Raw genomic sequence first — 26,953 nt, 5'->3', positions numbered from 1 at the left:
TATCTTTGGTCTCTCAAATTAAACCCAGAGTGGCATCCATCTTCACTCTGGTCTCCCATTCCTTCCAGGAAGACTTCCTCCTTTTCCTGCCAAGCCTGATCTAGTGGAGCAGAAAAGTCCAATGCTTTGGTACAGAGTAAATCTTTATTTTATTTATTTATTTATTTTTTTGTGGTACGTGGGCCTCTCACTGTTGTGGCCTCTCCCGTTGCAGAGCACAGGCTCCGGACGCGCAGGCTCAGCGGCCATGGCTCACGGGCCCAGCCGCTTCGCGGCATGTGGGATCTTCCCGGACCGGGGCACGAACCCATGTCCCCTGCATCGGCAGGCGGACTCTCAACCACTGCACCACCAGGGAAGCCCATAATGTAAATCTTTCTACCTCCTCTCTCCCCATCCCACCCCTAGCCAAAACCAGCCAGACTTGTGTGATTGTGTCCCACTCCTTCCAGTAATCTGCTCTCCCTGTCTGGCTGTGTTCACAGACAACCTCCCAGGCAACACAATGCCTTAACCCAGCAAAACTGAAAATATCCCCAGAAAGCTCCTAGGAAAATGACCATGATTTTAGCCTGAGTGGCCTTCCAGTACCTGCTTCTACAATTAGTGAGTCAGCTTTGATCTGATTAAAATTCATTGTGCACATGTTGCCACGTTAGACACAGTGACAGTGAAAGACTCCAGTCCTCTTGGTGGAAACCAGATCCACTCTGGGTAAACAGTTTTCAACTCCGGACAAGGGGGGTTGGGGGACACTCCAGGCAAAGCAAACCAGAATTGCAAAAGTACATAGTGTGACACAAAGCAGGGAGGCTGGGGTGGAGGGTGTATGTCGGGGATGACAGCAAATGGGGGCTAGAGGTAGGTAAGAGCAGAAACAGGAAGCAGAACTTCCTGTTGTAGGTGGGGAGCACTGGGGAGTTTTAAGCAGGGGAGTGACATGATCTGACTTCCATTTTGGAAAGTTCACATTAGCAGACTGAGAATGGATGGGAAGGGGGCTTCTGACTAGAGATAGAGGAGCTCGCATTAAAATGATCCGGGAGAGGGCTTCCCTGGTGGCACAGTGGTTAAGAATCCACCTGCCAATGCAGGGGACACGGGTTTGAGCCCTGGTCCGGGGAGATCCCACATGCTGCGGAGCAGGTGGGCCTGTGCACCACAACTACTGATCCTGCGCTTTAGAGCCACGAGCCACAACTACTGAAGCCCACGCGCCCAGAGCCCATGCTCCGCAAGAAGAGAAGCCACCGCAATGAGAAGCCCGCGCACCGCAATGAAGAATAGCCCCCACTCGCCGCAACTAGAGAAAGCCCATGCGCAGCAATGAAGATCCAACTCAGACAAAAATAAATAAATTAAAATAACCTGGGAGAGATGTGATGGGAGTCTGAACCAGAGAGCAGATGCAGAGGGAAGGGGGGGGCCAGAGTTGAAATGATTTGAGAAAGCAGAATCGAGGGTCAGAACTTGGTGACTAATTGTACAGAAGGTGGTATCAGAAAAGCTCCTATGGTAACTCCAAGACATTGTGTCCTGGAGATTGTCACTGACCAAAGCCATAAGTTTTTCTCCCCCAGGGTGTATTTATTTTGAAGAATAAAGGTGAAACAATTTCCCTTCACACGGAAGGAAGACACAGTCTTCCATATTGCACCAGACCAATCTCTTAGAATCACGTTTCGCAAAGTGGTGGAATAAGAGGTGTAAAAGTTGTGCAGGGACGTCAGAAACAGTGACTCTTGTGGACAGAAAGGTTTCCTTTTTCTATTTTCTTTCCATCCTGATTAAGTCAAGGTGAAATCCTCAGTAAATCTTAAATACCTGATAATCTTCTTTTGAGCCAGAGAGAGAGAGAGAAAGAGAGGGAGAGGGCAAGCCCACTTCAGGTTCAGAAACTTAGACAGACAACGGTACCAAGCTAGTCATTGTTTTGTTTTTCTTGAAACATACATTTAGGCTTATCCTTCTAATTAAGACACGATTCTGGTGTTCATTTATATAAATATTTTAAAGTTTCCTTTTGAAATACATGTACCTAAAAGGGGAGATGTGAGTTGATTTAGGAAAAATATTAAGTAAAACATGGTACACGAGAGAGAAATTCCCTGCTGGTCCAGTGGTTAGGACTCCGCACTTCCACTGCAGGGGGCCCGGGTTCGATCCCTTGTCCGGGAGCTAAGATCCCACAAGCCAGGCTGCACTGCCAAAAAAAAAAAAAGTACAGGGGATATGCAGATGTAACAAGAATCATGGCACATGAAAGGCTGAAGCTTAAGAAACCCTGTCCTTAAAACACCTATGGCTGTAAAAAGAAACGAAATTGAGCTATTTGTAATGAGGTGGATAGACCTAGAGTCTGTCATACGGAGTGAAGTAAGTCAGAATGAAAAAGACAAATACCGTATGCTAACACATATATATGGAATTTAAGAAGAAAAAAAATGTCATGAAGAACCTAGGGGTAAGACAGGAATAAAGACACAGCCCTACTGGAGAATGGACTTGAGGATATGGGGACGGGGAAGGGTGAGCTGTGACAGGGCGAGAGAGAGGCATGGACATATATACACTGACAAACGTAAGGTAGATAGCTAGTGGGAAGCAGCCACATGGCACAGGGATATCGGCTCGGTGCTTTGTGACCACCTGGAGGGGTGGGATAGGGAGGGTGGGAGGGAGGGAGACGAAAGAGGGAGAGATATGGGAACATATGTATATATATAACTGATTCACTTTGTTATAAAGCAGAAACTAACACACCATTGTAAAGCAATTATACCCCAATAAAGATGTTAAAAAAAAACACACAAAAAAAACCCTATGGCTGGTTAGGAAGATAAATCCCAAATCAAAACAAATCTTCAGGGACTTCCCTGGTGGCCCAGTGGGTAGGACTCCACGTTCCCAATGCAGAGCTCCCAGGTTTGATCCCTCGTGCATGCGGCAACTAAGAAGCCCGCATGCCACAGCTGAGACCCGGCACAGTCTAAATAAATAATAAATAAAAATAAATAAATATATTTTTAAAATCTTCAGCATAACCTAAGTATGTATAATTAAAGAAGACTGCAGTTGTCTGGAAGGACCCAGTGATTAGGGTTTTGAGCAATTATGAATGAGGATGAATTTGGGGCTAAGGGCTCAGCAAGAGTAGGGGGTGATGGAGCTGAACATATACCAGGGAAGAGTCCCCTTTTCCTGTCAAAATCCCCAAGTGCCCCCCGGGGAAGGGACTTCTCCCTTGAACTGCGCAAGGCAGCCTGAGAGGTCTCCCCAGAGAGCAGCACTGTTTCACTTTGTGGTTTGTTTCTGCAATCAGCTAGGAAATAAAGTCTTCAAATTAAACTCTTCCGGAAAAAAAAAAAATGTACTTGAGGGAGAAGCAAGGGACAGATAGGTGTAACTGTATTAGAGGTTGTTGTGAGCCTTAAGAAGGTGGTGGCTTCCTGCTTAGCAGGTGGTTCTTCCAGGAACCCAAAGCCCTAGACCCCAAAAATGGGTACAACCACTTAGACGTTTGAGAGAAACATCTCCAGATGGGGTGAGCGGCTGCCCCAGGAGCCCCTGATGGGACGTCTGGCTTGGTCCACGGTGGATGACTTCGTCCCCCACACGGTGTAGACCCCAGTGAGAGGTCCCTTCATCCACTGGCATTTCAGCTTCAGTTCTTCTCCTTGGGAGCATTTTCTGTTTTGTTTGAGTGAAGGGTGCTATTTTCCACAGTGTACTGGAAGGGATATGCTGACAGAAAACGTGAGACAAAAGCAAGGAAGCCAGAAATGATAACCTTTGTTCCCCACCTCTATGATTCTTGTGCTTTGGCTGCAGCTTGGGGAAATCACGTGGCCAGCCAATAAACCCCACGCGGACAGAGGCCCCATTATCCAAACCACCTGAAAGGATGGTATTTAATCAAAGGACCTAAGAAGCTAAAACCCTGGCCTCTAAATTCTTGGCACTTTCAAAAGGCAAACATCAAGGTGACTCTGGGTGAGAAGATAAAGGCTCCATAATGCACAAAGTGAGAACAGAGAGCCTTTGAATGGTCACCTGGCACAGAGAGGCCCTGTCCCTGCTTAGGCAACTCAAGGCCACTACACTGAGAACTGCCACCCACAACAAGAGAAAAAGAGCACCTCGTGGCTTTAGAGCTGTGTCCTATCAAAGTGGATGCCCAGGTCCTGGTCTCAACTGGGACCTTATCAGAGGGTATTAAGGTTAAGAGACTTGACAGTGGGAACACTGGGCCAGCTCCCAGCTCTGCCACGCTCAGCTGACTGGCCCTGCACAAAGCCCTCAACCGGTCCAGGACCCCCACCCTTCCCTCGTATGTTAACAGAAAGATGATAACACTCATCACGCAGGGTGGTCACGAGGTTCAGAGAGTAAACGAGTAGATCACAGGGGAAGACTTCTGCTTGCTCCTGTTTTCGAGGATCCCTGTGGAAATTAGGTGTGAATCTACAGACGTTAGCGATCAAGGTGTGTGATATGAAAATATAGTTATGTCATTTTTGCTGTGGTTATAATCACCCTGGCATTCTTCCAGTGTCCTCATCTATTCCATCAATTCTTTCAGCAACCCTTTGAGGAAGCTAAGGAAGGGCGAATAATAATTATTTCCATTTTACAGGGGAAAGAGAGGCAAAGAAGTGAAAGGCACCGTCAAAGATTGTCTGGCTGGTTTGTGTGGCAAGGCTTTCTGCTCAACCCCATCCAACAGAGCTGGAGTTCCACCTCTCCAACAGGTGCTAACAGAGCCTGACAGCCTACAGATGAATCGTAAGGAGAAGAAAGGGAGGGGAAGGCTGTAGATCAGGAGACTTCAGAGACATATCAACTGTTGATAGGTATGAGGGTTCTTCCTGGGGGTGATGAAAATGTTCTAAAATTAGATCATGGTGATGGTTTCACAACTCTGTAAACATACTAAAACACATTGATTTGTACACTTTAAATAGGTGAATTTTATAGTATGTAAACTATATCTCAACAAAGCCGTTAAGAAAAAGATATATCAGGGTTTTTTAGGGTTTATGCTAGGGATGCATGTTTGCGTGCTAAAACTCTAAAGAAATGCAAGTAAGTGATTACTATAAAAGTCAGGATGCCTTTCAGGTGGACGGAGGGTTTTGTGATTGGAATGGGGCACATGAAAGAGCATCTGGGGTGGGCAGCAAGGTTTTCTTTCTTTCTTTTTTTTTTTTATAAATTTATTTATTTATTTATTTTTGGGCTGCATTGGGTCTTTGTTGCTGTGTGTGGGCTTTCTCTAGTTGCGGCGAGCGGGGGCTACTCTTTGTTGCGGTGCGCGGGCTTCTCATTGCGGTGGCTTCTCTTGTGGAGCATGGGCTCTAGGCATGCGGGCTTCAGTAGTTGTGGCACGTGGACTCAGTAGTTGTGGCTCATGGGCTCTAGAGCGCAGGCTCAGTAGTTGTGGCGCACGGGCTTAGTTGCTCTGAGGCATGTGGGATCTTCCCAGACCAGGACTCGAACCTGTATTCCCTGCATTGGCAGGTGGATTCTCAACCACTGGGCAACCAGGGAAGCCCAAGGCTTTATTTCTTGACCTGAAAGGTAGTTACAACTGTGTTTAATAATAATAATAATTATTATTCCTTACACTGCACATGTGTTTTGTGTAGTTTTCTCTGTCCATTCTGTTAATATAATAAAATGATTCTAAAAAATAGGGGAAATCAAGTATGAGATGAGACCATGTGCCAGCCAGACTGTAAGGACCCCCCCCCACCTCCTGGTATTCATGCCCTTGTGAACCCCAACCCCTTAAATGTGGGCGGGACCTGTGACTTGCTTCTAACCAATAGAATAAGGCAAAGGTGATGGCATACGTGTGATTATATGTCCCTGTGGTTACATTATATAAGATTTAATGTCCACCTTGCTAGGAAACTTGATCTCCCTTGTTGGCTTTGAAGAAGTAAGCAGCCATGTTGCAGAGGCCCACCAAGTAAGGAGCTGAGGGGGGTCCTCAGTCTGACAACTCACAAGGAACTGAATCCTGCCGACAACCACGTGAGCTTGGAAGCAGATGCTTCCCCAGTGGAGCCTCAGATGTCACCCGGCCCCAGTTCACACCCTGACTGCAGCTTGTGAGACTCCAAAACAGAGGCCTCAGCTAAGCTGTATCCTGACGCCTGGCCCACAGAAGCTGCGAGAGAATAAATATGTGTTGTTTGAGACCACTGAATGTGTGATAATAGTATTACACAGCAATTGATAGCACGCCCCTTGTGTGTGTGTAGGGGGGGTCCCCTAAAATCAATCTCATTTTCAGTGATGCACTAGAAGGACTCACAGAACTCAGCAAAGCTGTTATACTTACGGTTACAGATGATTACAGTGAAAGGATACAGGTTAAAACCAGCAACAGAAAAAGGCACATAGGGCAGAGGCCAAGAGAGCCCACTCACTCCTCTCTCAGTGGAGTTACGGGGACAATGTTTAATTCTCCCAGGATGACGTATGACAACACACACGGAATACTGCCAACCAGGGAAGCACATTCAAGTCTTGGTGCCCAAGGCTTTGACTGGCGGTCGGTCATGCAGGCAGACTCACCGCCCAAGTGGCTGACCTTAGTTTCCAGCCCTTCCAGAAATCAAGCTGACACTGTGTGGCCCAAGGCCCTCAGATAAACACACTCTTACCAGGCAGGATATTCCAAGGGCTTAGATACTATCTCCCACTCAAGAGCCTGTCCTTTCTTGTAACCGGTCCGCGCAGGGTTTGAACAATGCAAGTCTGCTGGGTTAAACATTTACTTTGCATCCCTTAACTTTGGAAGCGGGATGTTAACTTGAGTCAAGTTGACTCCCTGCTTGAAGGCAGAGAGACCAGGAAATCAACATGGTTTAACACCAAGGGAATGTTTATACGTTTATTTGCCTCATAGTCAGAGAGCTTCCAGGGAATAAGCCATACAGCCAGAGGCAGGGTGCAGAGGAAAGGCAGCAGAGACTGGGCACTCAGAGACGAGCTTCACCTGATCAGCCACGGAATAGAAGGCAAGCTTTCCCTCCTCAAGGTCCAGCCAGATGCCCACCACACTAGGTCTGTTTGAGCCAAGGACAGTTTTCTTGACCATGTCCCATGCAGAGAGCTGGCTAGTCCCTTTCCACTCTACATACCAGGAGTCCCTGGTCCTTCCCAGGATCTGGTCACGCCTCATCCCCCAGGAAGCCACCCCAACTGCCCAGTGGCTACATCGCTGAGTGTCCACTTCCCAGTACTGCTGCCCAGAAGAGAGAGCCTGGGAACATAAGGCCTGGCAGGAGGCAAACCTCTCATGACTCCAGGGATAGGGCTGTGGGCGGTGAGATACAGTGATCCTTGGACACCTCCAGGCTACAGGAGAGGCTTCCTAGGTCAAAGGTTGGATTGATGACCCCTGGGGAAAAAAACCAGAACAGGACTAGCCACCTCTGATGGTTCATGCTAAGAGGTCTTCAAATAGCAAAAGGCAGCTTTGTGTCTTTGAGTGTGATAAAGTTTTACACATCCTGGCATTAAAACTGGTGCATCAAGGGACTTTCCTGGTGGCAAAGTGGTTAAGAATCTGCCTGCCAATGCAGGGAACACAGGTTCAAGCCCTGGTCCGGGAAGATCCCACATGCCACGGAGAAACTAAGCCCGTGCGCCACAACTACTGAAGCCTGTGTGCCACAACTACTGAAGCCCGTGCGCCTAGAGTCCGTGCTCCGCAACAAGAGAAGCTACTGCAATGAGAAGCCCGTGCACTGCAACGAACAGTAGTCCCCGCTCGCCGCAACTAGACAAAGCCTGTGTGTAGTAATGAATACCCAACACAGCCAAAATAAATTTTAAAAAAATATATTGGTGCATCAACTTGCAGTAGGACCTTGTTATACATACCCCTGATGTTGTTCTAGTAACAATACCCTCCTTTCTCACCTTAATTTCTACTTACCCATTAGCCCTCTTTCAGGAAGCCCCCTGCCCCAGCAAAAGTCACGTCTTGGGGCTTCCCTGTTGGCGCAATGGTTGGGAGTCCACCTGCCGATGCAGGGGACGCGGATTCGTGCCCCGGTCCAGGAAGATCCCACATGCGGCGGAGCGGCTGGGCCTGTGAGCCATGGCCGCTGAGCCTGCGCGTCCGGAGCCTGTGCTCCGCAACGGGAGAGACCACAACAGTGAGAGGCCCGCGTACCGCAAAAAAAAAAAAAAAAAAAAGTCACATCTTGCTTTTTCCCTAATACTTTACCTGATCTCTTATGATACTTATCATCTTCTACCTGTAGTACAGTGATTGATGACCATGGCTGTTTATATCTCTCCACTTACACATGATCTTCCTGATTAAGGATCATGTCATTCATTTTGTATATTTCATAATGTTTTCTTTTAAGGGAGTAAATAATTACTAATACACAGCATTCCTACTCTAGGCTCATACTTACACACATTCATTCAGCCTCATGACAATCCCACAAGGGAAGTAAGTACTATTATCCCCATCTTACAGATGAGGGAACTGAGGCTCTGAGAGATTACGTGACTTGTCCAAGATCACACAGCTAGTGAGAGGAGGAGCTGGGAGTCAAACCCAAGCAGTCTGGCTCCAGGATCCGTGCTCGCAAGGACCACTCCAGACTCGGACAGTGATGGTAGTTAAACAGGTTGGGGGATTGGCAGTTGGCAGTAAATGGTGGCCCCAGCATGGATGCCCAAAGTTGCCTGGGTTCTGAGTGCTCATGGGTCTGGCTTAGCCTGGAATTTGGGAGTCTTCAACTCCTTTTATCTTTGTGATCAGCTCCCCATGGAGAGGGGCCAGGTGTGGGGGAACTAGCCAAGGAGTGAGCCTAACAGCAGAGAGATGGACACAGCACGCTCTTGCAGCTCCTTGCTGCAGCAGGTCAAACCCAGGTTGTAAGCAGACCACATACTTACATCGAGCGAACGAGGAAGCCCTCTTGGGTGCCAGGTGGCTCTGGTCAGGCAGTGGGCATGAGGAGGAAGACAGAGCTTCTGGGAGTTCAACTATGGAATCAAAAAAATTGGGAGGGGGGCTTCCCTGGTGGCGCAGTGGTTGAGAATCTGCCTGCCAAGGCAGGGGACACGGGTTCGAGCCCTGGTCTGGGAGGATCCCACGTGCCGCAGAGCAACTAGGCCCGTGAGCCACAATTACTGAGCCTACGCGTCTGGAGCCTGTGCTCCGCAACAAGAGAGGCCGCGATAGTGAGAGGCCCGCGCGCCGCGATGAAGAGTGGCCCCCACTTGCCACAAGTAGAGAAAGCCCTCGCACGGAAACGAAGACCCAACACAGCCAAAAATAAATAAATTAATTAATTTAAAAAAAAAAGCAACAAACAGTGAGAGAGAGAGAGACATTTAAAAAAAAAAATTGGGAGGGGAAGAAAGTCCCATCAAAAAAAAGGCAAATAGAAAGTATCCAAACATTGTGATCAGCACATATAGCTTGTCTTCCTCATCATCAGATCTTGATCAGGCAGTACATCCAGCTTAGGTACATCCAGCCCCATGTTCTTACCATGGACTTTTTTTTTTTTTTTACTGTTTCCTCACTGAGTTCTAAGCTCCTTGCTGGCAGAGACCTTGTTCATCTCTGTATTCTAAGCACAAGCCCATTGCCAGGCACATAGGAAGTTTTTCATGCATATTTATCAATATGCATGATAAAGGGATCACGGCATCATGCAAGGGATCACGGGCACCCTGACACCCAGAATATCCATGCCCCCCAGGTCAGTGCTTTAAACTGTTATAAAACTGGGGAACATGAGAGTCATCACAACTGCTAGTACCTATTACCTCTCAGTGTACATTGAGGGTTTTTTTTTATTGAAGTATAGTTGATTTACAACGTTGTTTTAATTTCTGCTGTACAGCAAAGTGATTCAGTTATACATATATATATTCTTTTTCATATTCTTTTCCATTATGGTTTATCACAGGATATTGAATATAGTTCCCTGTGCTACACAGTAGAACCTTGTTGTTTATCCATTCTATATGTAACAGTTTGCATCGGCTAATCCCAAACTGTACTAAAGTTTAATTGTTACCTTAAAACTACTATGTGCTTGCAACGACCATAGTTAGGTAGAATAAGGGCCAGTAAGGGAAATGTCAGAGTATGGACTGTGAAGGTGAAATTTTCCCCTATTTGTACCTTGAGGTGACAGCAGCATAAAGTGAATCCAAGAGTCAGACTGAGAAGAGACAAAAGGCCCTATCTAGGGTGTGGGCTGTGAACACTTAGGTCATGAGAGCAGGAGAGCTGCCCTTCAAGAAGCCATGCTCAAAATCTACGTGGGGTACCACTCTTCTTTCTACTGAGCTGATAGGATTTTACTTATCGTTAATCACAGTTTTAAAAATGTTTGTAACAACTGCTAGCTACTTCTTTTATTTTTTAGCTAACACAAGTTTTTCCCCTAGTGGTAGAGAAAATAATCTCCACTTGACTTGTTGGTTCTTAAAAATACTTAGAAAAAAGAAACGAAATTGAGTTATCTGTAGTGAGGTGGATGGACCTAGAGTCTGTCATACAGAGTGAAGTAAGTCAGAAAGAGCAAAACAAATACCGTATGCTAACACATATATATGGAATCTAAGGGAAAAAAAAAGTCATGAAGAACCTAGGGGTAAGACAGGAATAAAGACACAGACCTACTAGAGAATGGACCTGAGGATATGGGGAGGGGGAAGGGTAAGCTGTGACAAAGTGAGAGAGTGGCATGGACATATATACACTACCAAATGTAAAATAGATAGCTAGTGGGAAGCAACCGCATAGCACAGGGAGATCAGCTCAGTGCTTTGTGACCACCTAGAGGGGTGGGATAGGGAGGGTGGGAGGGAGGGAGACGCAAGAGGGAAGAGATATGGGAACATATGTATATGTATAACTGATTCACTTTGTTATAAAGCAGAAACTAACACACCATTGTAAAGCAATTATACTCCAATAAAGATGTTAAAAAAATACTTAGAAAAAAAGAAACATGATGTACATTCATAAATACTGAGTAGCTATTAAATAAGACACTGGTAACTATTACAGAAATGAAGTATTTTGATATGTTAATCTCTCTGGGTATAAACTCAACTGCTTACCCACTGATTATGATAGGTTTCATAAAAGAACAAAAAATGATAGTTCATTAAACAATTGATTTGCCAGAAATATTTGTTATATAAACTTAATTGCTGAGAAATTTCTTTAAAACAGAATCTAAAGAATCTCATTTCTCTACTAAGAGAATAAGCTACAGGCTTTTTTTTTTTAAAGTAGCCAGGATCCCTTGGATCCCTTGGGAATTTAAAATAATAATTTCAAGAACAAACCATTCTAAGCAGAATTGTTCTGCATAAAATTACAGTTGACCCTTGAACAGCACAGGTCTGAACTGCGAAGGTCCATTTATCTTTTTCAATAAATATACAAAAATATATGTGGATCAAAAATATATGTGGATCAATAAATATATGTGGATCAATAAATACACAAAAATATATGTGTAGAACGTCACGTGCAAGACTTGTTTTGAAGTGGATAGCCTTTCCTTACATAAGCATAAGGTGAGTGATATTTAATATAAAATTAGTAGTGTGTTAGTTTTCCTTCTCTCCAGTTTTCTTTCTCTCCCTCTCTATCAGCCTACCATCATAGGTAACTGTTTTGTTTTAAAAAAATAACAATGTTCCTAATACTGTGTTATGAATATGACTGTAATATTGTATGCCATAAAAATTTTATAATGATTAATCCATTAGTGTATAGGCTAGGCTACCACAAAGCAAGCATACTGTTGCTTCTTTGTTATCAATGCATGAATAGTTACACCTGTAAATAAATGTTTCTTTTTTGCATTATCTTTTTTGCATTATCTTTTCATTTTTGATGTCTTTCTTTTTTGCATTATCTTTTCATTTTTGATGTCTAGTGTTAGTAATATGTATAACATCCTCAGTGCTTTTTATCATATAAGACAATGCGTATGTAGATACTGACAGACAGACGATTCATCTCATAAACAGATGATGCAAACTTACAGTATAGATAGCTACAGCAGAGTACTGTAAATGTATTTTCTCTTCTTTATGCTTTTCTTAATAAAGGTTTTTTTCTGGCTTACTTTATTGTAAGAATACAGTATATAATACATAAAACATACAAAATATGTGTTAATCAACTGTTTATGTTATCTGTAAGGCTTCCAGTCAGCAGTACGCTATTGGTAGTTAAGTTTTGGGGCAGTCAAAAGTTATAGTGAAGACGTCCCTGGTGGCACAGTGGTTAAGAATCCGCCTGCCAATGCAGTGGTTAAGAATCCGCCTGCCAATGCAGGGTTCGAGGCCTGGTCCGGGAAGATCCCACATGCCACAGAGCAACTAAGCCCGTGCGCCACAACTACTGAGCTTGCGCTCTAGAGCCCGCGAGCCACAACTACTGAAGCATGCGCACCTAGAGCCCGAGCTCCGCAACAAGAGAAGCCACCGCAATGAGAAGTCCACGGACCACAACGAAGAGTAGTCCCCGCTCGACGCAACTAGAGAAACCCCACGTGCAGCAACGAAGACCCAACGCAGCCAAAGATTAATTAATTAAAAATATAAATAAATAAAATAAAATAGGACTCCTGTTTACAAAAAAGAAAAAAGTTATAGTCAGATTTTTGGCTGTATAGGAGTTTGGTGCCCCTAACCCCCATGTTGTTCAAGGGTCAACTGTACTCCTCAGTAATTAAATTTGTATTACAAATAATCACCCCTGCTGGGTAAGCTACACCAAAATGCTTATCAAAACTTTAGTGTGCATGAAAATCCCCTGCAAAGTTGTCAAAAATGCAAATCCTTGGGGCTTACTCCCAGAGATGCTAACTCAATAGTCTGGCCATGGGCTTTGGATTCTGCTTTTTTTTTAAGGGTGGAAAGATTTTTAATTAATATTATGAAGTCACCATAATACAGATATCAAAGCCACAAAAAGAACATATAAGGAAGAAAAAAAAAAACATAGGCCAACAAACCTGGAGATTATCTGCATTCTTATTAGTGTTACAGAGAGGCCCGGGTTATACTCAAGAAACACTGTGCCCTTTAGGCTGCCTGATTTCCGTGGCAGCTCATGGTGTGTTTACATAGGGTCAAAGGAAACCATTGTGATGAGGCAGTCAAATTGCTTAGCAGCTGTTAAAGTGCTGGCTTGAAGAATAACTAGTCTATTGTCTTAAAAACAATCTTGTGAGAACTTCAGGAAATGATGTTTCAGGAAATAGGCATATATTCAGATCTTATGTTTTAAAACTGTCCTGGACTGGTCCAAATAATCAAAATCAAAATACCAAAATAATCAACGTTGTACTTGCTAAGGCATACTTGAATTTTCTAAGTTAAATTTTAAAAATACTTAATATGTATACTTAATTCCTCAAAAAATTAAATATAGAATTACCATATGATCCAGTAATTCCACTTGTAGGCATATATACAAAAGAATTGAAAGCAAGATCTCAAAGAGATGTTCATACCCATACTGATTTGTAAAGGTATCAAGATATATTAAGTAAAAAAAGAAAAGCAAAATGCAGAACAGTGTATACAATATGCTAACTTTTGTGTAAAAAAAAAAGATTGGGGAAGATAAGAATATAAACTTGTGTTTGCTTGTACTTACAAAAGTAAATTCTGAATGGACACTTAAGAAAACTAGTAAAGGTGGTTAACTGGGGGAATAAGAAGAATTGGACGAGAGTAGGAACACAACACTTTTGTTGTGTCTTTTTATATTTTTTGATTTTTGAATTAAAATTTTTAAATTTAATCCTCAAGTTTAAAGCTCGAGTTTAGATTTTAAATTAGGAACCCATCCTAAATTTAGGAGCACACAGGAGCTAAGAGGTCACTTTATTTCTCAGATCATTTTTGGAACAATTAATAAACTGTACTCTAACTGGTTTCCTTAAGAAACTTTTCCCAAGGAATCATGCTTCTCCACTTAAATAAGAAACTTTTTAACAGAGCAAGATGATTTAAATATCTAAAAGCTCTAAGAGATACGTCTCTAAAGCATACAAAGCCTGCCGTGGCCGAGTCAGGAGGCAGAGGCAAGGGAGACCAGAGCACTTGTCTAAGGGGCAGGTGTGAATTGTTTTTCAATCCTGAGCCACTGAACAACAGCGAACCTAAAAGTCAGGACAGAAAGGTTGTTTTCTACATTGTTACCCTTTATTATTAAACACACTGGCCAGAGATTACAGTTGAGTAGAATTTTTTTTTTTTTATTTTTGCGGTATGCGGGCCTCTCACTGTTGTGGCCTCTCCCGTTGCAGAGCACAGGCTCCAGACGCGCAGGCTCAGCGGCCATGGCTCACGGGCCCAGCCGCATCCTCCCGGACCGGGGCACGAACCCGTGTCCCCTGCATCAGCAGGCGGACTCTCAACCACTGCGCCACCAGGGAAGCCCAGTTGAGTAGAATTTATGAAGAACTATATACAAAGTTGCATGCTTCATTAATAAGGACATTTACTAGTGAAAAATAAAAAGCTGCCTATTTCTGAATCTCCTCAGGTAGATAACACAGATGCACGGTGAGCAAGCAAAATCAGATCTAGGTTCTGGATTTATAGATCTTAGAAAACGAGTTTCTATCTATGAAGGGCCTGTGATACATCACACCTCCAGTCAGGTCCAAAAACACATCCAGTCACAAAAATAGCTCAGCCCACTCCTTCCTCATTCACACCACAGGGATAACACAGCTGGGCTCTCAGATCCTGTCCCCAAAAAACAAAGCCACGGAACGCTGCCCCAACTTCCATAATTAAACCTCCTCTACCAAATAAAATCAACTCACCCTGCATTTGTTCTTCAAGGGCCTCTTTCCACATGAAGTTTTCTTGTAATTTTTCCTGGATCTCTTCAAGGTCATGGAGATGTCCCTCATTTTCCCCTCAGGTGTGTTGGAAGTCACTAGTTTTGGAGAAGCCAAGGAAAAGTCCACCCCATCTGACAAAGCCTATTGATGAATCATTTAAAAAAAAAAAAAAAAGAAGAAGAAGGAGAAGGAGAATAATAATAATAGGAAGGAAGGAAGGAAGAAGGAAAAAAGAAAATCTCTTAAGGAATGCATCAAATACATTCCAGTTCGGGGCTTCCCTGGTGGCGCAGTGGTTGAGAGTCCGCCTGCCGATGCAGGGGACACAGGTTCATGCCCCGGTCCGGGAAGATCCCACATGCCGCAGAGCGGCTAGGCCCGTGAGCCATGGCCACTGAGCCTGCGCGTCCGGAGCCTGTGCTCCGCAACGGGAGAGGCCACAGCAGTGAGAGGCCCGCGTACAGAAAAAAAAAAAAAAAATATATATATATATATATATATATATATATATATATGTATATATATATATATTCCAGTTCTACCAACCATCTATAATTTTCTACTTACCTCCTAACGGGTTTTTCAAAACATAGTTAGGTCCTCAAAGTATGCGCCTTGAAAACAATCTGGAATGATAAACAGTATGGCAAAAGTATTAGAGAATGGCGATGTCTTGGTGATGGGGTTACGGATGATTTTCATTTGTTTTTTCAACTGCAATATATTTTCTAGTATTTTGTACAACAGATATGGGGTTCTTAGCTCATACCCCCAAAACGTTTGAAAATTTTAGGCCCATCTTATAGGGGCTTTACAAAATAAATAATACAGATAGTCACGAAGATAAGCTACAGAGGCTGAAATAATCTTCCCCAGACTGCTATCATAACTCTTCCTAAGGGCCAAGACAAACATGTTGCCTGCATACAGGCCCTGCTCTCTGGGGCCTCTAACACACACTCTCTGATTTTCTTTAACTTCAGGTCCTGTTATTCCCCAACACAGACTCTCATCTGCTCACCACCTTTCCACCTTCAGCACCTGACTTTCCTTCCCAACTCTGCAAAATCCATTTCCCATTCTTTTTGCCAATCATAACAGGGGTAGGTACCACCTGCTGAATATTTTCCACTGCTCACCTCTAATTTGCCTAACAACTTTCCAAGATAGGTTTATTATCCCCATTTTACAAAAGAGGGAGTTCATGGAGGTTAACTATATTGTCATAGCTAATTTGATTGCCCCACATTTTCACATTGCTCAAGCACTTTTTTAAGCAAGATCTTTAAAAAAAAATCTCCACATTAAACCAATGAGGTGCAGGCCATGGATCATTTTTGTTTGTTTTACAGATAGAAATCTGAGACTCAGAAAGATGGAATGACTTGTCCAAGGTCATAATACTAGTGAGTGGCAATGTCAGGACTTATGGATGGACTCTCAGACCTTCTACCCTAACACACTGCATCCCTGAGGACCCATTTATTCACTCACTCAAATACACTGGGTGTTTGTTGAGCGCTTACTATGTGCCAAGCACTGTGTTAGGCTTGGGGATACAAGAGTGAACAAAGGAACAAAAGCCATTAAGGTCACTGCCCTCATAGAGCTTAGAGTCCGGTGCAAGGGAAGAGGGATGAAAGACATTAATAAATTATGGTGCCAATCATGATCAAGTCACAACTGTAACAACTGCTACAAATGAAAGGTACATGGAATCATACGTAAGAGCCTGTAATAAGGGGATTTGACTTGTTCAAGGAAATCAGTGAAGGCTTCTCCAAGGAAGTGATAATCTAGCTGAGGTCTGAAGGATGAGCAGGCACTACCTACATGACAGAGTAAAAGAAGAACATTCCATGGTGTGGGCCCTGTGATGGGAAGAAGTGTGACACTCTGGAGGGAACAGATCAGAGCAATTAAAAGACTTTGGTAGAAATCCAGGCAAGAAATAGTCATAGGATTGGATTAGAGTCGTCTTTAAGGAGCTGAAGAATAGTAAATAGGGGGCTTCCCTGGTGGCACAGCGGTTAAGAATCCACCTGCCAATGCAGGGGACACATGTTCGAGCCCTGGTCCAGGAAGATCCGACATGTCGCAGAGCAATTAAGCCTGTGCGCCACAACTACTGAGCCTGCCCTGTAGAGCCCACGAGCCACAACTACTGAAGCCCGTGTGCCACAACTACTGAAGCCCGCGCACCTAGAGCCCATGCTCCGCAACAAGAGAAGCCACCACAATGAGAAGCCGGCGCACCACAACAAAGAGTAGCCCCCGCTCTCAGCAACTAGAGAAAACCCGCGTGCAGCAGCGAAGACCCAATGCAGCCAAAAATTAAATAAATAAATTTTTTTTTTTAAAAAAAGAATAGTAAATAGATTCAAGAGATGTTTAGGCAGATGATGGAAGAGGTGACATGATTCCCAGGTTTCTGGCTCGTGCACTTGGAAGGGCTACAGGGTCAGTTGCTGAGACGGGGTATTCCAGAGGAGAAACAGTGCAGGACGGATTAAGTGCGATGTGTCTTTGAGATGCTAAGAGAAGATGAGAAGGAAGACACCAGACCAGAACTCAGAGAAGGGTCCAGGCTGAAGCTATATTTGTGCACAGAGGTGGTAGTTAAAACCACAGGAATGCAGAGGACCATGTAGGGGGAACAGACAGCGACCTACAACTCAGCCTTGAAGAATCCCAGCATCTCACTGCTTAGCAGTGGAGAGTAAACCTGCAAAACAGACTGAAAAGGAGCAGCTGGAGAGAAATACAGAAAGGCTGGAAGACTCGTGTCCCAGAGCTAAGGGAAAAGAAAGCTTCAAGAATGAAGTTGTGAAAAGAAGCAGACTCACAGATATAGAAAATAAATTAGTGGTTACCAGTGGGTAGAGGGGAGGGAGGGGCAATATAGAGATAGGGCAGTGGGAGGAACAAACTGTTGGGTGTAAGATAGGCTACAAGGATATATTGTACATACAGGAAATATAACCAGTATTTTCTAATAACTGTAAATGGACCGTAACCTTTCAAAATTATACAAAAATTTTTAAAAATTAAAAAAAAAAAAGAATGAAGTTGTGGTTGACTGTGTCAAAGGCTGCTGAAAGGCCAATGAGGATAAGAGCTAGAACGTCTACAGGATTTGCGTAGAGGTCACGGGTGATCTTAGAGCTGGTTAGGTGGAGTGATAAGGATAGAACTAGCCCACTTGAAGCCTTCTTACCTCACCTCAAGCATTCCAAACTCCCGATCATCCGTGTTTGGTAGTGAAGAGCATGGTAAAAGACGGGGACTTAGCGCATCCTTCAACTGCAAACCGATTCAGGTTGCTCCCTAGCTGTCCCAGGGAGCTGTCCCTAGCGCCACCCCCTGGCACATCCTTTCTTCTCCCAGATGAGCCTACCACAGCCAGGATGCTCATTTCATTGTCTGGTTCAGATTCTGGGAGATGTCTCTGACCCTGAAGGCTCCTGAGAGTATCTATAAGCCGTTCCACCAGCTCTGCGAGCCCCCAGCCAACTTCTGTGATGCTCTTCTGCGCCACCGCCTTTAAAAGAGCAAAGCAGAACACAAAGCTGGACCCAGGAACCAGTTCTAGACAGAGGGAGCTGTAAACACTGGATAAAGGAGCCAGGCAAGGAAGTGATAAAAATGTCTAGAGGGCAAGGAGGTAAGCTCCCTGGACCTTTGGCATGCCCATTTCCCCCTACTGGTGGTCCAGTGGCCATAACAGAGAACCAGAGTTCATCCATAGGATGGGGGAGGGGGAGGGGGGTGAGGCATGAAGGGAAGCCTAGGGGTCATTTTGAACAGGGGAAGTCAGAGACGAAATAGGGTGAGAGCCTGGAGGTTTGGCAGCACTGGTGGCAGCTGATGAGGTGAGTAGAAGGCATTTGACTCGGGTTTCAGCTCCACTCTCAACTCTGACTGACTCATCCTGTGTCTTCATCACTCCTTTCATAAATAAAAGCGACCATCCCTCCTTCTCTTCAACAGTGAAAAGGATCGACTATGAAAAGATCTTGGAGACTTTAAAGTGATGTGCAGATGCAAACTCTGTTTGTTTATTGACATCCTTCACATTTAAAGAAACATTCAGATGAGAATGCTAAACCACTCCACTTCCGGAGCTTCATCTGCTCAGCTGCCTGGCTGGGAATGGGAGGAAGTTTTGCAGCCAACACATTCTGGCAACACCCTCAAGACCTGGTCACAGCCATCTGAGGCAGGCGGGGCCCAGACTTCAATGGAGAAATTTGCATTACCTCCAAAAGAGGTCCTACGGAGAGCCACAGAAATACAAGATGTTCATCATCTTACTCTAAATAAACCAGAGTTTTTAGAACTTTGGAGGGACATTTTTCACTTTTTAAATTATGCTGGAACCTCAAAAACTGGAGAACCAGTTTTTCATCTCTAAGAAGCACTGACGTCCCTCAAAATAGCACGTGTTTTGGAAGCCATATGCAGACTATTTTATAGAGGAGGTGGCTGACCACGGGTACAATTGTTTGCTCTTAAAATTCCAGGTCTCACTCTTAAATATTCAGGCAGCTGGAATTCTGGAATGGAGCCCTTATCTAGACACCTGAACAAATTAAAAACTTTAAAAAATAAGTGTTTGCTTTTTCCATCCATAAAAGAACTGCACACTCATTGTGGTGAATTTAGAAAATACAGAGAATGAGAAAGAAGAAATATTTTAAATTATCCGATATCCTACCATCCACAGGCAATCATTTTAATTTAAAAGCCAATGGAAAGTATATTCAGTCACTATAAGCTATACTAACAAAGGGTTTTAAGGACCTGAGGAATAATGCTGTATTTATTTATTTATTGCCTGTACCACTTGGTTTATAGGATCTCAGTTCCCCGACCAGGGATTGAACCCGGGCCACAGCAGTGAAAGCGCCCAGTCCTAACCACTAGACCACCAGGGAACTCCCAATGCTGTATTTATAACCAAAAAGAAAAGAACAGCTTTATTCATAATTGCAAAAAAAAAAAAGGAAATAACCAATATGTCCATCAAAAGGTGAATAGATAAACTGTGGGACATCTACGCAATGGAATATTATTTGACAATAAAAAGAAATGAGCTATCAAGCCACAAACCTTAATTTTGTTTAATGAAAGAAGCTAGCCTGAAAAAGCTAGATACTGTACGATTCCAAAGATACGACATTTTAGAAAGCGCAAAACTAAAGAGATAGCAAAAAGTCAGTGGTTGCCAGGGGTTGGGGAGAGGGAGGGGGTACAAAGAGGCAGAGTGCAGGGGATTTTCAAGGCATAAAACTGTTAACTACAGATACATGACTTCATGCATTTGTCAAAATCCATAGAACGGTACAACACAGAGAGTGAACCCTGATGTAAACTGTGGATTTTAGTTAATAACGACGTATCAATATTGGTTCATAAATTGTAACAAGTGTACCAAACTAATGCAAGATATTAATAATAAGGGTAACGATGAGGTGTATATGGGAATTTTCTGTACTATCTGCTCAATTTTCTGTAAGCCTAGAACTGCTCTAAAAAATAAAGTCTATTAATTAATTTTTTTAAAAAAGAGGAGTGGATAGCTCCAAGCTCTTTTACCCTCCACCAACCCCCCCCCCCCACCACACACACACACAAACACAGAGAAACGTCTCAAGACAAGCAGAAACTGTCAGAACCAACTTCGTCAGAACTCTGGCAGACACTGACTCAAAAAAGCACAACCTGGCAGTAGGAGAGCTTTGTGGCATTTTGACTTGCTCTTGCCCCGTTCCCTTCCTGGCTCAGTGATGGTATTGAAAATTCCCAGCGTGAACCTCTGGTCCTGGTTCCCAAAGGAGCAGAGCAGATCTTATTCACAAACCATTGTGTCTGTCTGTTCTAACCTGGCTGGGGGCTGCCTGAAGGAATGCCACAGGGTGCTCATCTTTGTTTCACCTAACCCAGAGCTCAGACCAGAAAGGTGGTGAGTATTGCTCAGAAGTTCTGCAAGCGGAGTTAAACTTGCAGGTGTCTGGGGCAAAAGACTGTGGTGGAAACAGACAATAACCTAAGTCCCAGAAGCAAATAGACCAGGAGCAAATAGACCTAAGTCCCAGGAGCAAAAGTTGGGGAAAATTGGAATCCTACTTTGTTAATGGGAATGCAAAGTATTGTTGTTGCTGTGGAATGCTGTTTGGCTGTTCTTAATAAGTTAAACACAGAATTACCATATGATCCAACAATTCTACTCCTACCCAAAATAACTGAAAATAGGAACTCGGATACTTGTACCTCAACGTTCACTGCAGCATTACTCGCAATAACCCAAAGGTGGAAACAATCCAAATGTCCATCGATGTTTGAATTGATTCAAAAAAAAAAAAGTGGTATAATCATACAAGGGAATTATTATTCAGCCACAAAAAGTAATGAAGTTCGGATACACGCTACGACATGAATGAATCTTGAAAACATTATAGCAAGTGAAAGAAGCCAAAGCCAGAAACAAACTGACAAATACAGTATGATTCCACTTCTATGAAATACCTAGAGTAGGCAAAGTCACAGAGACAGAAAGTAGAATAGAGGTTACCAGGGGCTGGAGGGCAGGGGAGGGAGAAATTATTGCTTCATGGGTACAAAGCTTGTTTGTGGTGATGAAAAAGTTTTGGAACTAGATAGTGGTGATGGCTGCATAGCACTGTAAATATAATGCCACTGAATTGTACATTTTAAAATGGTTAAATGGCAAATTTTATGTTATATAATGTAAACATATTTTAGCACAGTTAAAAATTGTCAGAGAGACACAGTGGGTGCAGAAAGACTGGAAATAAGTGGAAAGAGGCCAGGGTGGATAGCGCCTAGGTTGATAGGATTTCTGATTTTGATTTTTTTTTTTCTGCTTCTTCATATTTTTCTGAACTTTCCAAATAACGGGTTCTACGTTCAGACTGAGAAAAGTAACGTGAAAATACAATCAGGAGGAGAGGAAGCGCCGTGGGGATAATGGGATGCAGTCGGCGCGCGCGGGCGGATGGAGGTCAGAGGGCAGTCTCTGGTCCCGCCTTCCTACCGGCAGCTGCGCTGTGCGGCGCGGGGGCTCGGGCGCTGGGTTCGGGCCCTCCAGCTCGCGTGCCTCCCGACTGTTCTTGTCCTCCAGGTCCTGCACCATCGTGTTCTTCCGCAGCTGCAGCGGCCGCTCGGCGCCCTCGCGGCAGGTGGGGCAGGACCCGTGGCGCCCTGCGCCCCACAGACCCATCAGGCAGTTGTGACAGAAGCTGTGGCCGCAGGAGAGCGTGGCGGGCCGGGCCAGCAGCTCGTGACAGATGATGCAGCCCAGGTCGTCCTCGGTCAGTCACATGGGGACGGCCGGGCAGGCGTCCAGGCCCGCCCTGGTCCCCAGACCGCCGCCGCTCCGCCCACCGCCGGGGTTGGCGCGCGGAAGTCAGGGCTACGCCGGGGGCTGCCAGCCCTGCGGCTACGTCTCCTCCTGCTCCTCCCTCGCTCTCCCTGTCCCCTCCTCCTTCGCTGCAGCTTGGGTCCACCCTTGATTCCTTTTTTCCAGTCCTTTTGCAAGCTGATTTATGCGCTGGGAAATGCGCTCGCCCCAGGCCGTTAGAAACCCACTGATGTCCCAAAGATTTTCTTTAGCTTGATGTCCCCCACTCCCATCAAAGTGCAACCCTGGGACTTCCCTGGCGGTCCAGTGGTTGGGACCCCCGCTAACACTGCAGGGGGCGCGGGTTCGACCGCTGGTCGGGGAACTAAGATCCCACATGCCCCCCGGTGTGGCCAAAAGATATAGATAGATAGATAGATGATAGATAGATAGATAGATATAGGTAGATAGGTAGATAATAAATAGGTAGATAGATAATAGATTAGATAGATAATAGGTAAGTAGATAGATAATAGATTGGATAGGTAGATAGATAATAGATTAGATAGATAGGTAGATTAAATAGATAGATAATAGGTAGGTAGATAGGTAATAGATTAGATAGATAGGTAGATAGATAATAGATTAGATAGATAATAGATAGATAGGTAAAGATAGATCGATAGATAATAGATAATAGATAGATAGATAATAGATAGGTAGATGGATAGATTAGATAGATTAGATAGATAGATTGGATAGATAGGTAGATAGGTAGGTAGATAGATTAGATAGATAGGTGATAATAGATAGATTAGATAGATAGGTAGATAGATAATAGATTAGATAGATTAGATAGATTAGATAGATAATAGATAGGTAAAGATAGATCGATAGATAATAGATAGATAATGGATAGATAGGTAGATGGATTACATAGATAATAGAGCAATAGATGATAGATGGATAAATTAGATAGATAGATTGGATAGATAGGTAGATAGATAATAGATAGATAGGTAGATGGGTAGATAAGTAGATAGATAATAGATTAGATAGATAGATAATAGATAGGTAGGTAGATTAGATAGAAGGGGGACACGGGTTCGTGCCCCGGTCCGGGAAGATCCCACATGCTGCGGAGCGGCTGGGCCCGTGAGCCATGGCCGCTGAGCCTGCGCATCCGGAGCCTGTGCTCCGCAACAGTAGAGGCCACAACAGTGAGGCCCGCGTACCACATACACAAAAAAATTATATAGATAGATAATACATAAGATAGATTAGATAGATAGATACCCCAACAACTCTTGGGAGGAGGAAAAGGAGTGGATTCGATTTAAGAACTCTTTTCTGAGAATGCGCCCACTAGGTGTCATCCAACCACTCCAAGTAGTGAGGGGTTGAAGAATACTCGGTGCAGAGAGCTGTGAAACTCTTTAAAAATACCGATGTTGTTTGGCCTCCACTCCCAGAGAGTCTGATTTCATTGTCTTGGGTGGAGCCCCAGCGGGGTATTTTTAAAAACCTCCCCCAGATGATTCTAACGTGCAGCCAAAGTTGAGTGACCCCTAGACTTTTAAAATCGCTATTACAATGCAGAAGTGAGCCACTGTTTCCTTACTGCCCTCTGCTGACTGAAAGCACATTACCCGATAGACTTCAGGACAAAAATACTAAAGTTTGTTTTCTTTTTTTTCTTATAATTTAATTTTTAAAAATTTTTATTCATTTATTTATTTATTGGCTGCGTTGGGTCTTTGTTGCTGCGCCTGGGCTTTCTCTAGTTGTAGTGAGCAGGGGCTGCTCTGGGCTTCTCATTGCAAGTGGCTTCTCTTGTGGAACACAGGGTTCTAGGTGCGCAGACTTCAGTAGTTGTGGCACGTGGGCTCAATAGTTGTGGCTCTTGGGCTCTAGAGTGCCAGCTTAGTAGTTGTGGCACTCGGGCTTAGTTGCTCCATGGCATGTGGGATCTTCCTGGACCAGGGCTTGAACCTGTGTCCCCTGCATTGGCAGGCAGATTCTTAACTACTGTGCCACCAGGAAAGTCCCAAAGTGTGTTTTCTTCAGGTAACAGGCCTGGCTCTGGTGGGGCTTGCTCTCTTCCTCCTCTCTTATTCCAGTCCCAAGTGCATTACAAGTAGAAAATGTAAGAGCTTGGAAGAGCAAAGTCCCCAAGAGACAAAGGAACTTACAGGCTTACACAGCAATAACTGAATGGCAGAGAACAGGGCCTGTATCTCCGTGATCTGTTGAAATGAACTAAAAATGTCTTATATTTTATTTTACACCATATTGCCTGGTGTCAAAGTAGGTACCAGATAATACAAATTTGTGTCTATTTCCAATACTGGAAACGACAGGAAGTAGTCCTTAGCGCTGCTCATCCAAGTTTCCAGCTCTTTCCCCGTCTAGGCACTTGGTAGGATTGGCACTTCTCTGACACTCTGGAAACACATAGAAGTAATATGTCAACTTCACATCAGCTTAAAAAGCTAGTAAGTCGTTGCATCTTTTTCTGCCAGCTGCCCTAACTATAGAGATGAAATCGTAATTTGGTGGCCCCTGCCGGCCCACACTAGGACATGCAGTAAAGGAGAGAAATAAACCTGAGATATGTTTAAGTTACTGAGATTTAGTGGGTGCTTGTTGCTGCAGCATAACCTAGCCTATCCTGACTGATAGATTACCTGGATTTTGTTCCAGAGACTTCTCATTTGAAGTAAACTCATAGCTTCTCTGCGCCTGTCTTTTCTGGAAAAGAAGCACAATTCCAGGCACATTTGCTTAAATCTTCCATCTTAACAAATAAAATTTCCTTTGATATAAGCCTCCCTCTAGCCACCCCTCCTTCTCTTCTCCATTACACCCCAAATTTCTTGAAAGAGTAGATTAACCAGTGGTCTTCAAACTTTTTTTTCCTTGGACACCTCCTAAAAGTTTTATGCAAAAACATGCAGTGGTTACAAGAAAGGAGGGAGGGGTAGGAGGGGTCAGCCCTAGCTGGAAAAATACATGAACAATTTCTTCCTTTACATCAGAAATTTTATCATTCTTTCATCTTGAACTTGTATTTCCATTCCACTTTCCTCACAGAACTCTATTCTAAGGAGTATATTTTATGACGAAAGTCTTTTATAACTTTGTGATCACTTTCGTCACTTTGTTATAATTTTCTGCAACAAAAATATGTACATATATTGAATTTTCAACCTTTTTTACTTCTTTGGCCCTGCTTCCCCCGACCAGGGGTCGAACCCGCAGGGAGTCTTAACCACTGGAACTCCAGGGAAGTCCCTCTTTTTTACTTCCTGTGACCAAAAGTCTCTTGTTAAATTTTTCTCCTGGATTGAATTATCATTGCAATTATTACTATCAATCAAAACAAAAAATATTGTAAATTTATATAAATAATTGTTAAACAAAAAGTAAATTTTTATCGGAATTAAAGCTCTTCATGAGATGGATGGTCCATCTTCTTTTAAAAACACATTTATCTGTGGATGAATATTACTTGCCCACTGCAGCTTTATTGAGGTATAACTGACATTTAACATTGTGTATGATTCGATGATTTGATATATGTGTATTTTGCAAAATGCTTACCACAATAAGGTTAATTAACACCTCCATCATGTCACATAATTACTTTTGTTTTTTACAGTGAGAACACTTAAGAGTTACTTTCTTAGCAACTTGCAAGTATACAATACAGTATTGTTAACTATAGTCACCATGTTTTACATTAGCTCCCCAGAATTTATTCATTATATAACTGGAAGTTTTTACCCTTTGACTAACATCTCCCCATATCCCCTACTCCCAGCCCATGGCTACCACCATTCTACCCTCTATTTCTATAAGCTCAACTTTTTTAGATTCCACACTTAAGTGAGATCATACAGTATTTGTCTTTCCCTGTCTGACTTACTTCCCTTAGCATAATGCCCTCAAGCTCCATCCATGTTGTCACAAAAGGTAGGATTTTCTTCTTCTTTTTCTTTTTTTTTGGCAGAATAACATTCATATATATATATATATATATATATATATATATATGCACACATACACAAGTATATAGGTCTTCTGCCCATTTTTTAATTGGATTATTTGTGGGAGGTTTTGCTATTGAGTTACATGAGTGATGAACATTACTTAACACTAGAATTAGACAAGGTTCAATAATAAATTCTATTTCTATTTTTTTAATAAATGCTAATGCTGAAAAACCTTGTTCACATATATAAATAGATGACAAAATGCCGTACATTTTATTGAACACTTTCTGAAATATAGTCAGCCCTCTGTATCAGCAGTTTCCGTATCCATAAATTCAATCATAAATTCATACCTTGCATGGAATGCCATTTCATATCAGGAAGTTGAGCATCCAAGGATTTTGTTATCCACGGGGGTCCTGGAACTCATCCCATGCAGATACTGAGGAATGACTGTATCTATATATGCAAAAAAAATAAGTGATTCATCACCAGAAATTATTTTTAATAATCTCTCAGCTGACAACTTGATTAGATTTTCCTTTATTTTTTGTTGAAAGCAGAGAATTTGAAACCACCTGCGTTGCAAAAGTCATTAGAATTATCCACTTTCTTATTTTCTGTGAGGTAGGCAAAAAGACTTTACCAAGGTTTATCAAACTACTATCAGTTATACCAGTTACTCTTACTTAGAGGCATTTTGTTTA

At 43.4% G+C, this 26,953-nt stretch overlaps 2 protein-coding genes across 9 annotated transcripts in view; both read right to left on the bottom strand.

Moving 5' to 3' along the window:
• Positions 1–6,891: 6,891 nt before the first annotated feature.
• RNF135 (ring finger protein 135) lies at positions 6,892–26,616 on the bottom strand. The gene is given in 9 exon segments (XM_019927157.3): positions 6,892–6,955; positions 6,958–7,352; positions 7,354–7,414; positions 8,935–9,024; positions 14,868–14,948; positions 14,951–15,029; positions 18,286–18,429; positions 21,946–22,264; positions 26,600–26,616. Coding segments are annotated over 9 exon segments (1,245 nt in total). The 3' UTR covers positions 6,892–6,896.
• The window catches only part of ADAP2 (ArfGAP with dual PH domains 2), a 33,671-nt gene continuing 31,214 nt past the window's right edge, over positions 24,497–26,953 (bottom strand). For 6 of the 8 annotated variants that reach the window (XR_002174782.3, XR_002174780.3, XR_002174779.3 and 3 more), the window contains 3 exons: positions 26,600–26,705; positions 24,939–25,002; positions 24,497–24,695 (listed from right to left, as the gene is read on the bottom strand). Coding sequence is in view for 1 of the 8 variants with exons in the window: in XM_019927084.3 (XP_019782643.1) it covers positions 26,623–26,705 (83 nt within the window). In the remaining 7 variants the exon portion in view is untranslated. The remainder of the gene's footprint in view (positions 24,696–24,938; positions 25,003–26,599; positions 26,706–26,953) is intronic. The other 2 variants (XR_012328507.1, XM_019927084.3) reach the window with 1 other exon arrangement.

The sequence above is a fragment of the Tursiops truncatus genome, chromosome 20, assembly GCF_011762595.2.
Source record: "Tursiops truncatus isolate mTurTru1 chromosome 20, mTurTru1.mat.Y, whole genome shotgun sequence".
NCBI classification, from domain to species: Eukaryota; Metazoa; Chordata; class Mammalia; order Artiodactyla; family Delphinidae; genus Tursiops; species Tursiops truncatus.
The sequence above is the reverse complement of the archived record's forward strand: the minus strand, read 5'-3'. Positions and strand labels throughout refer to the sequence as shown.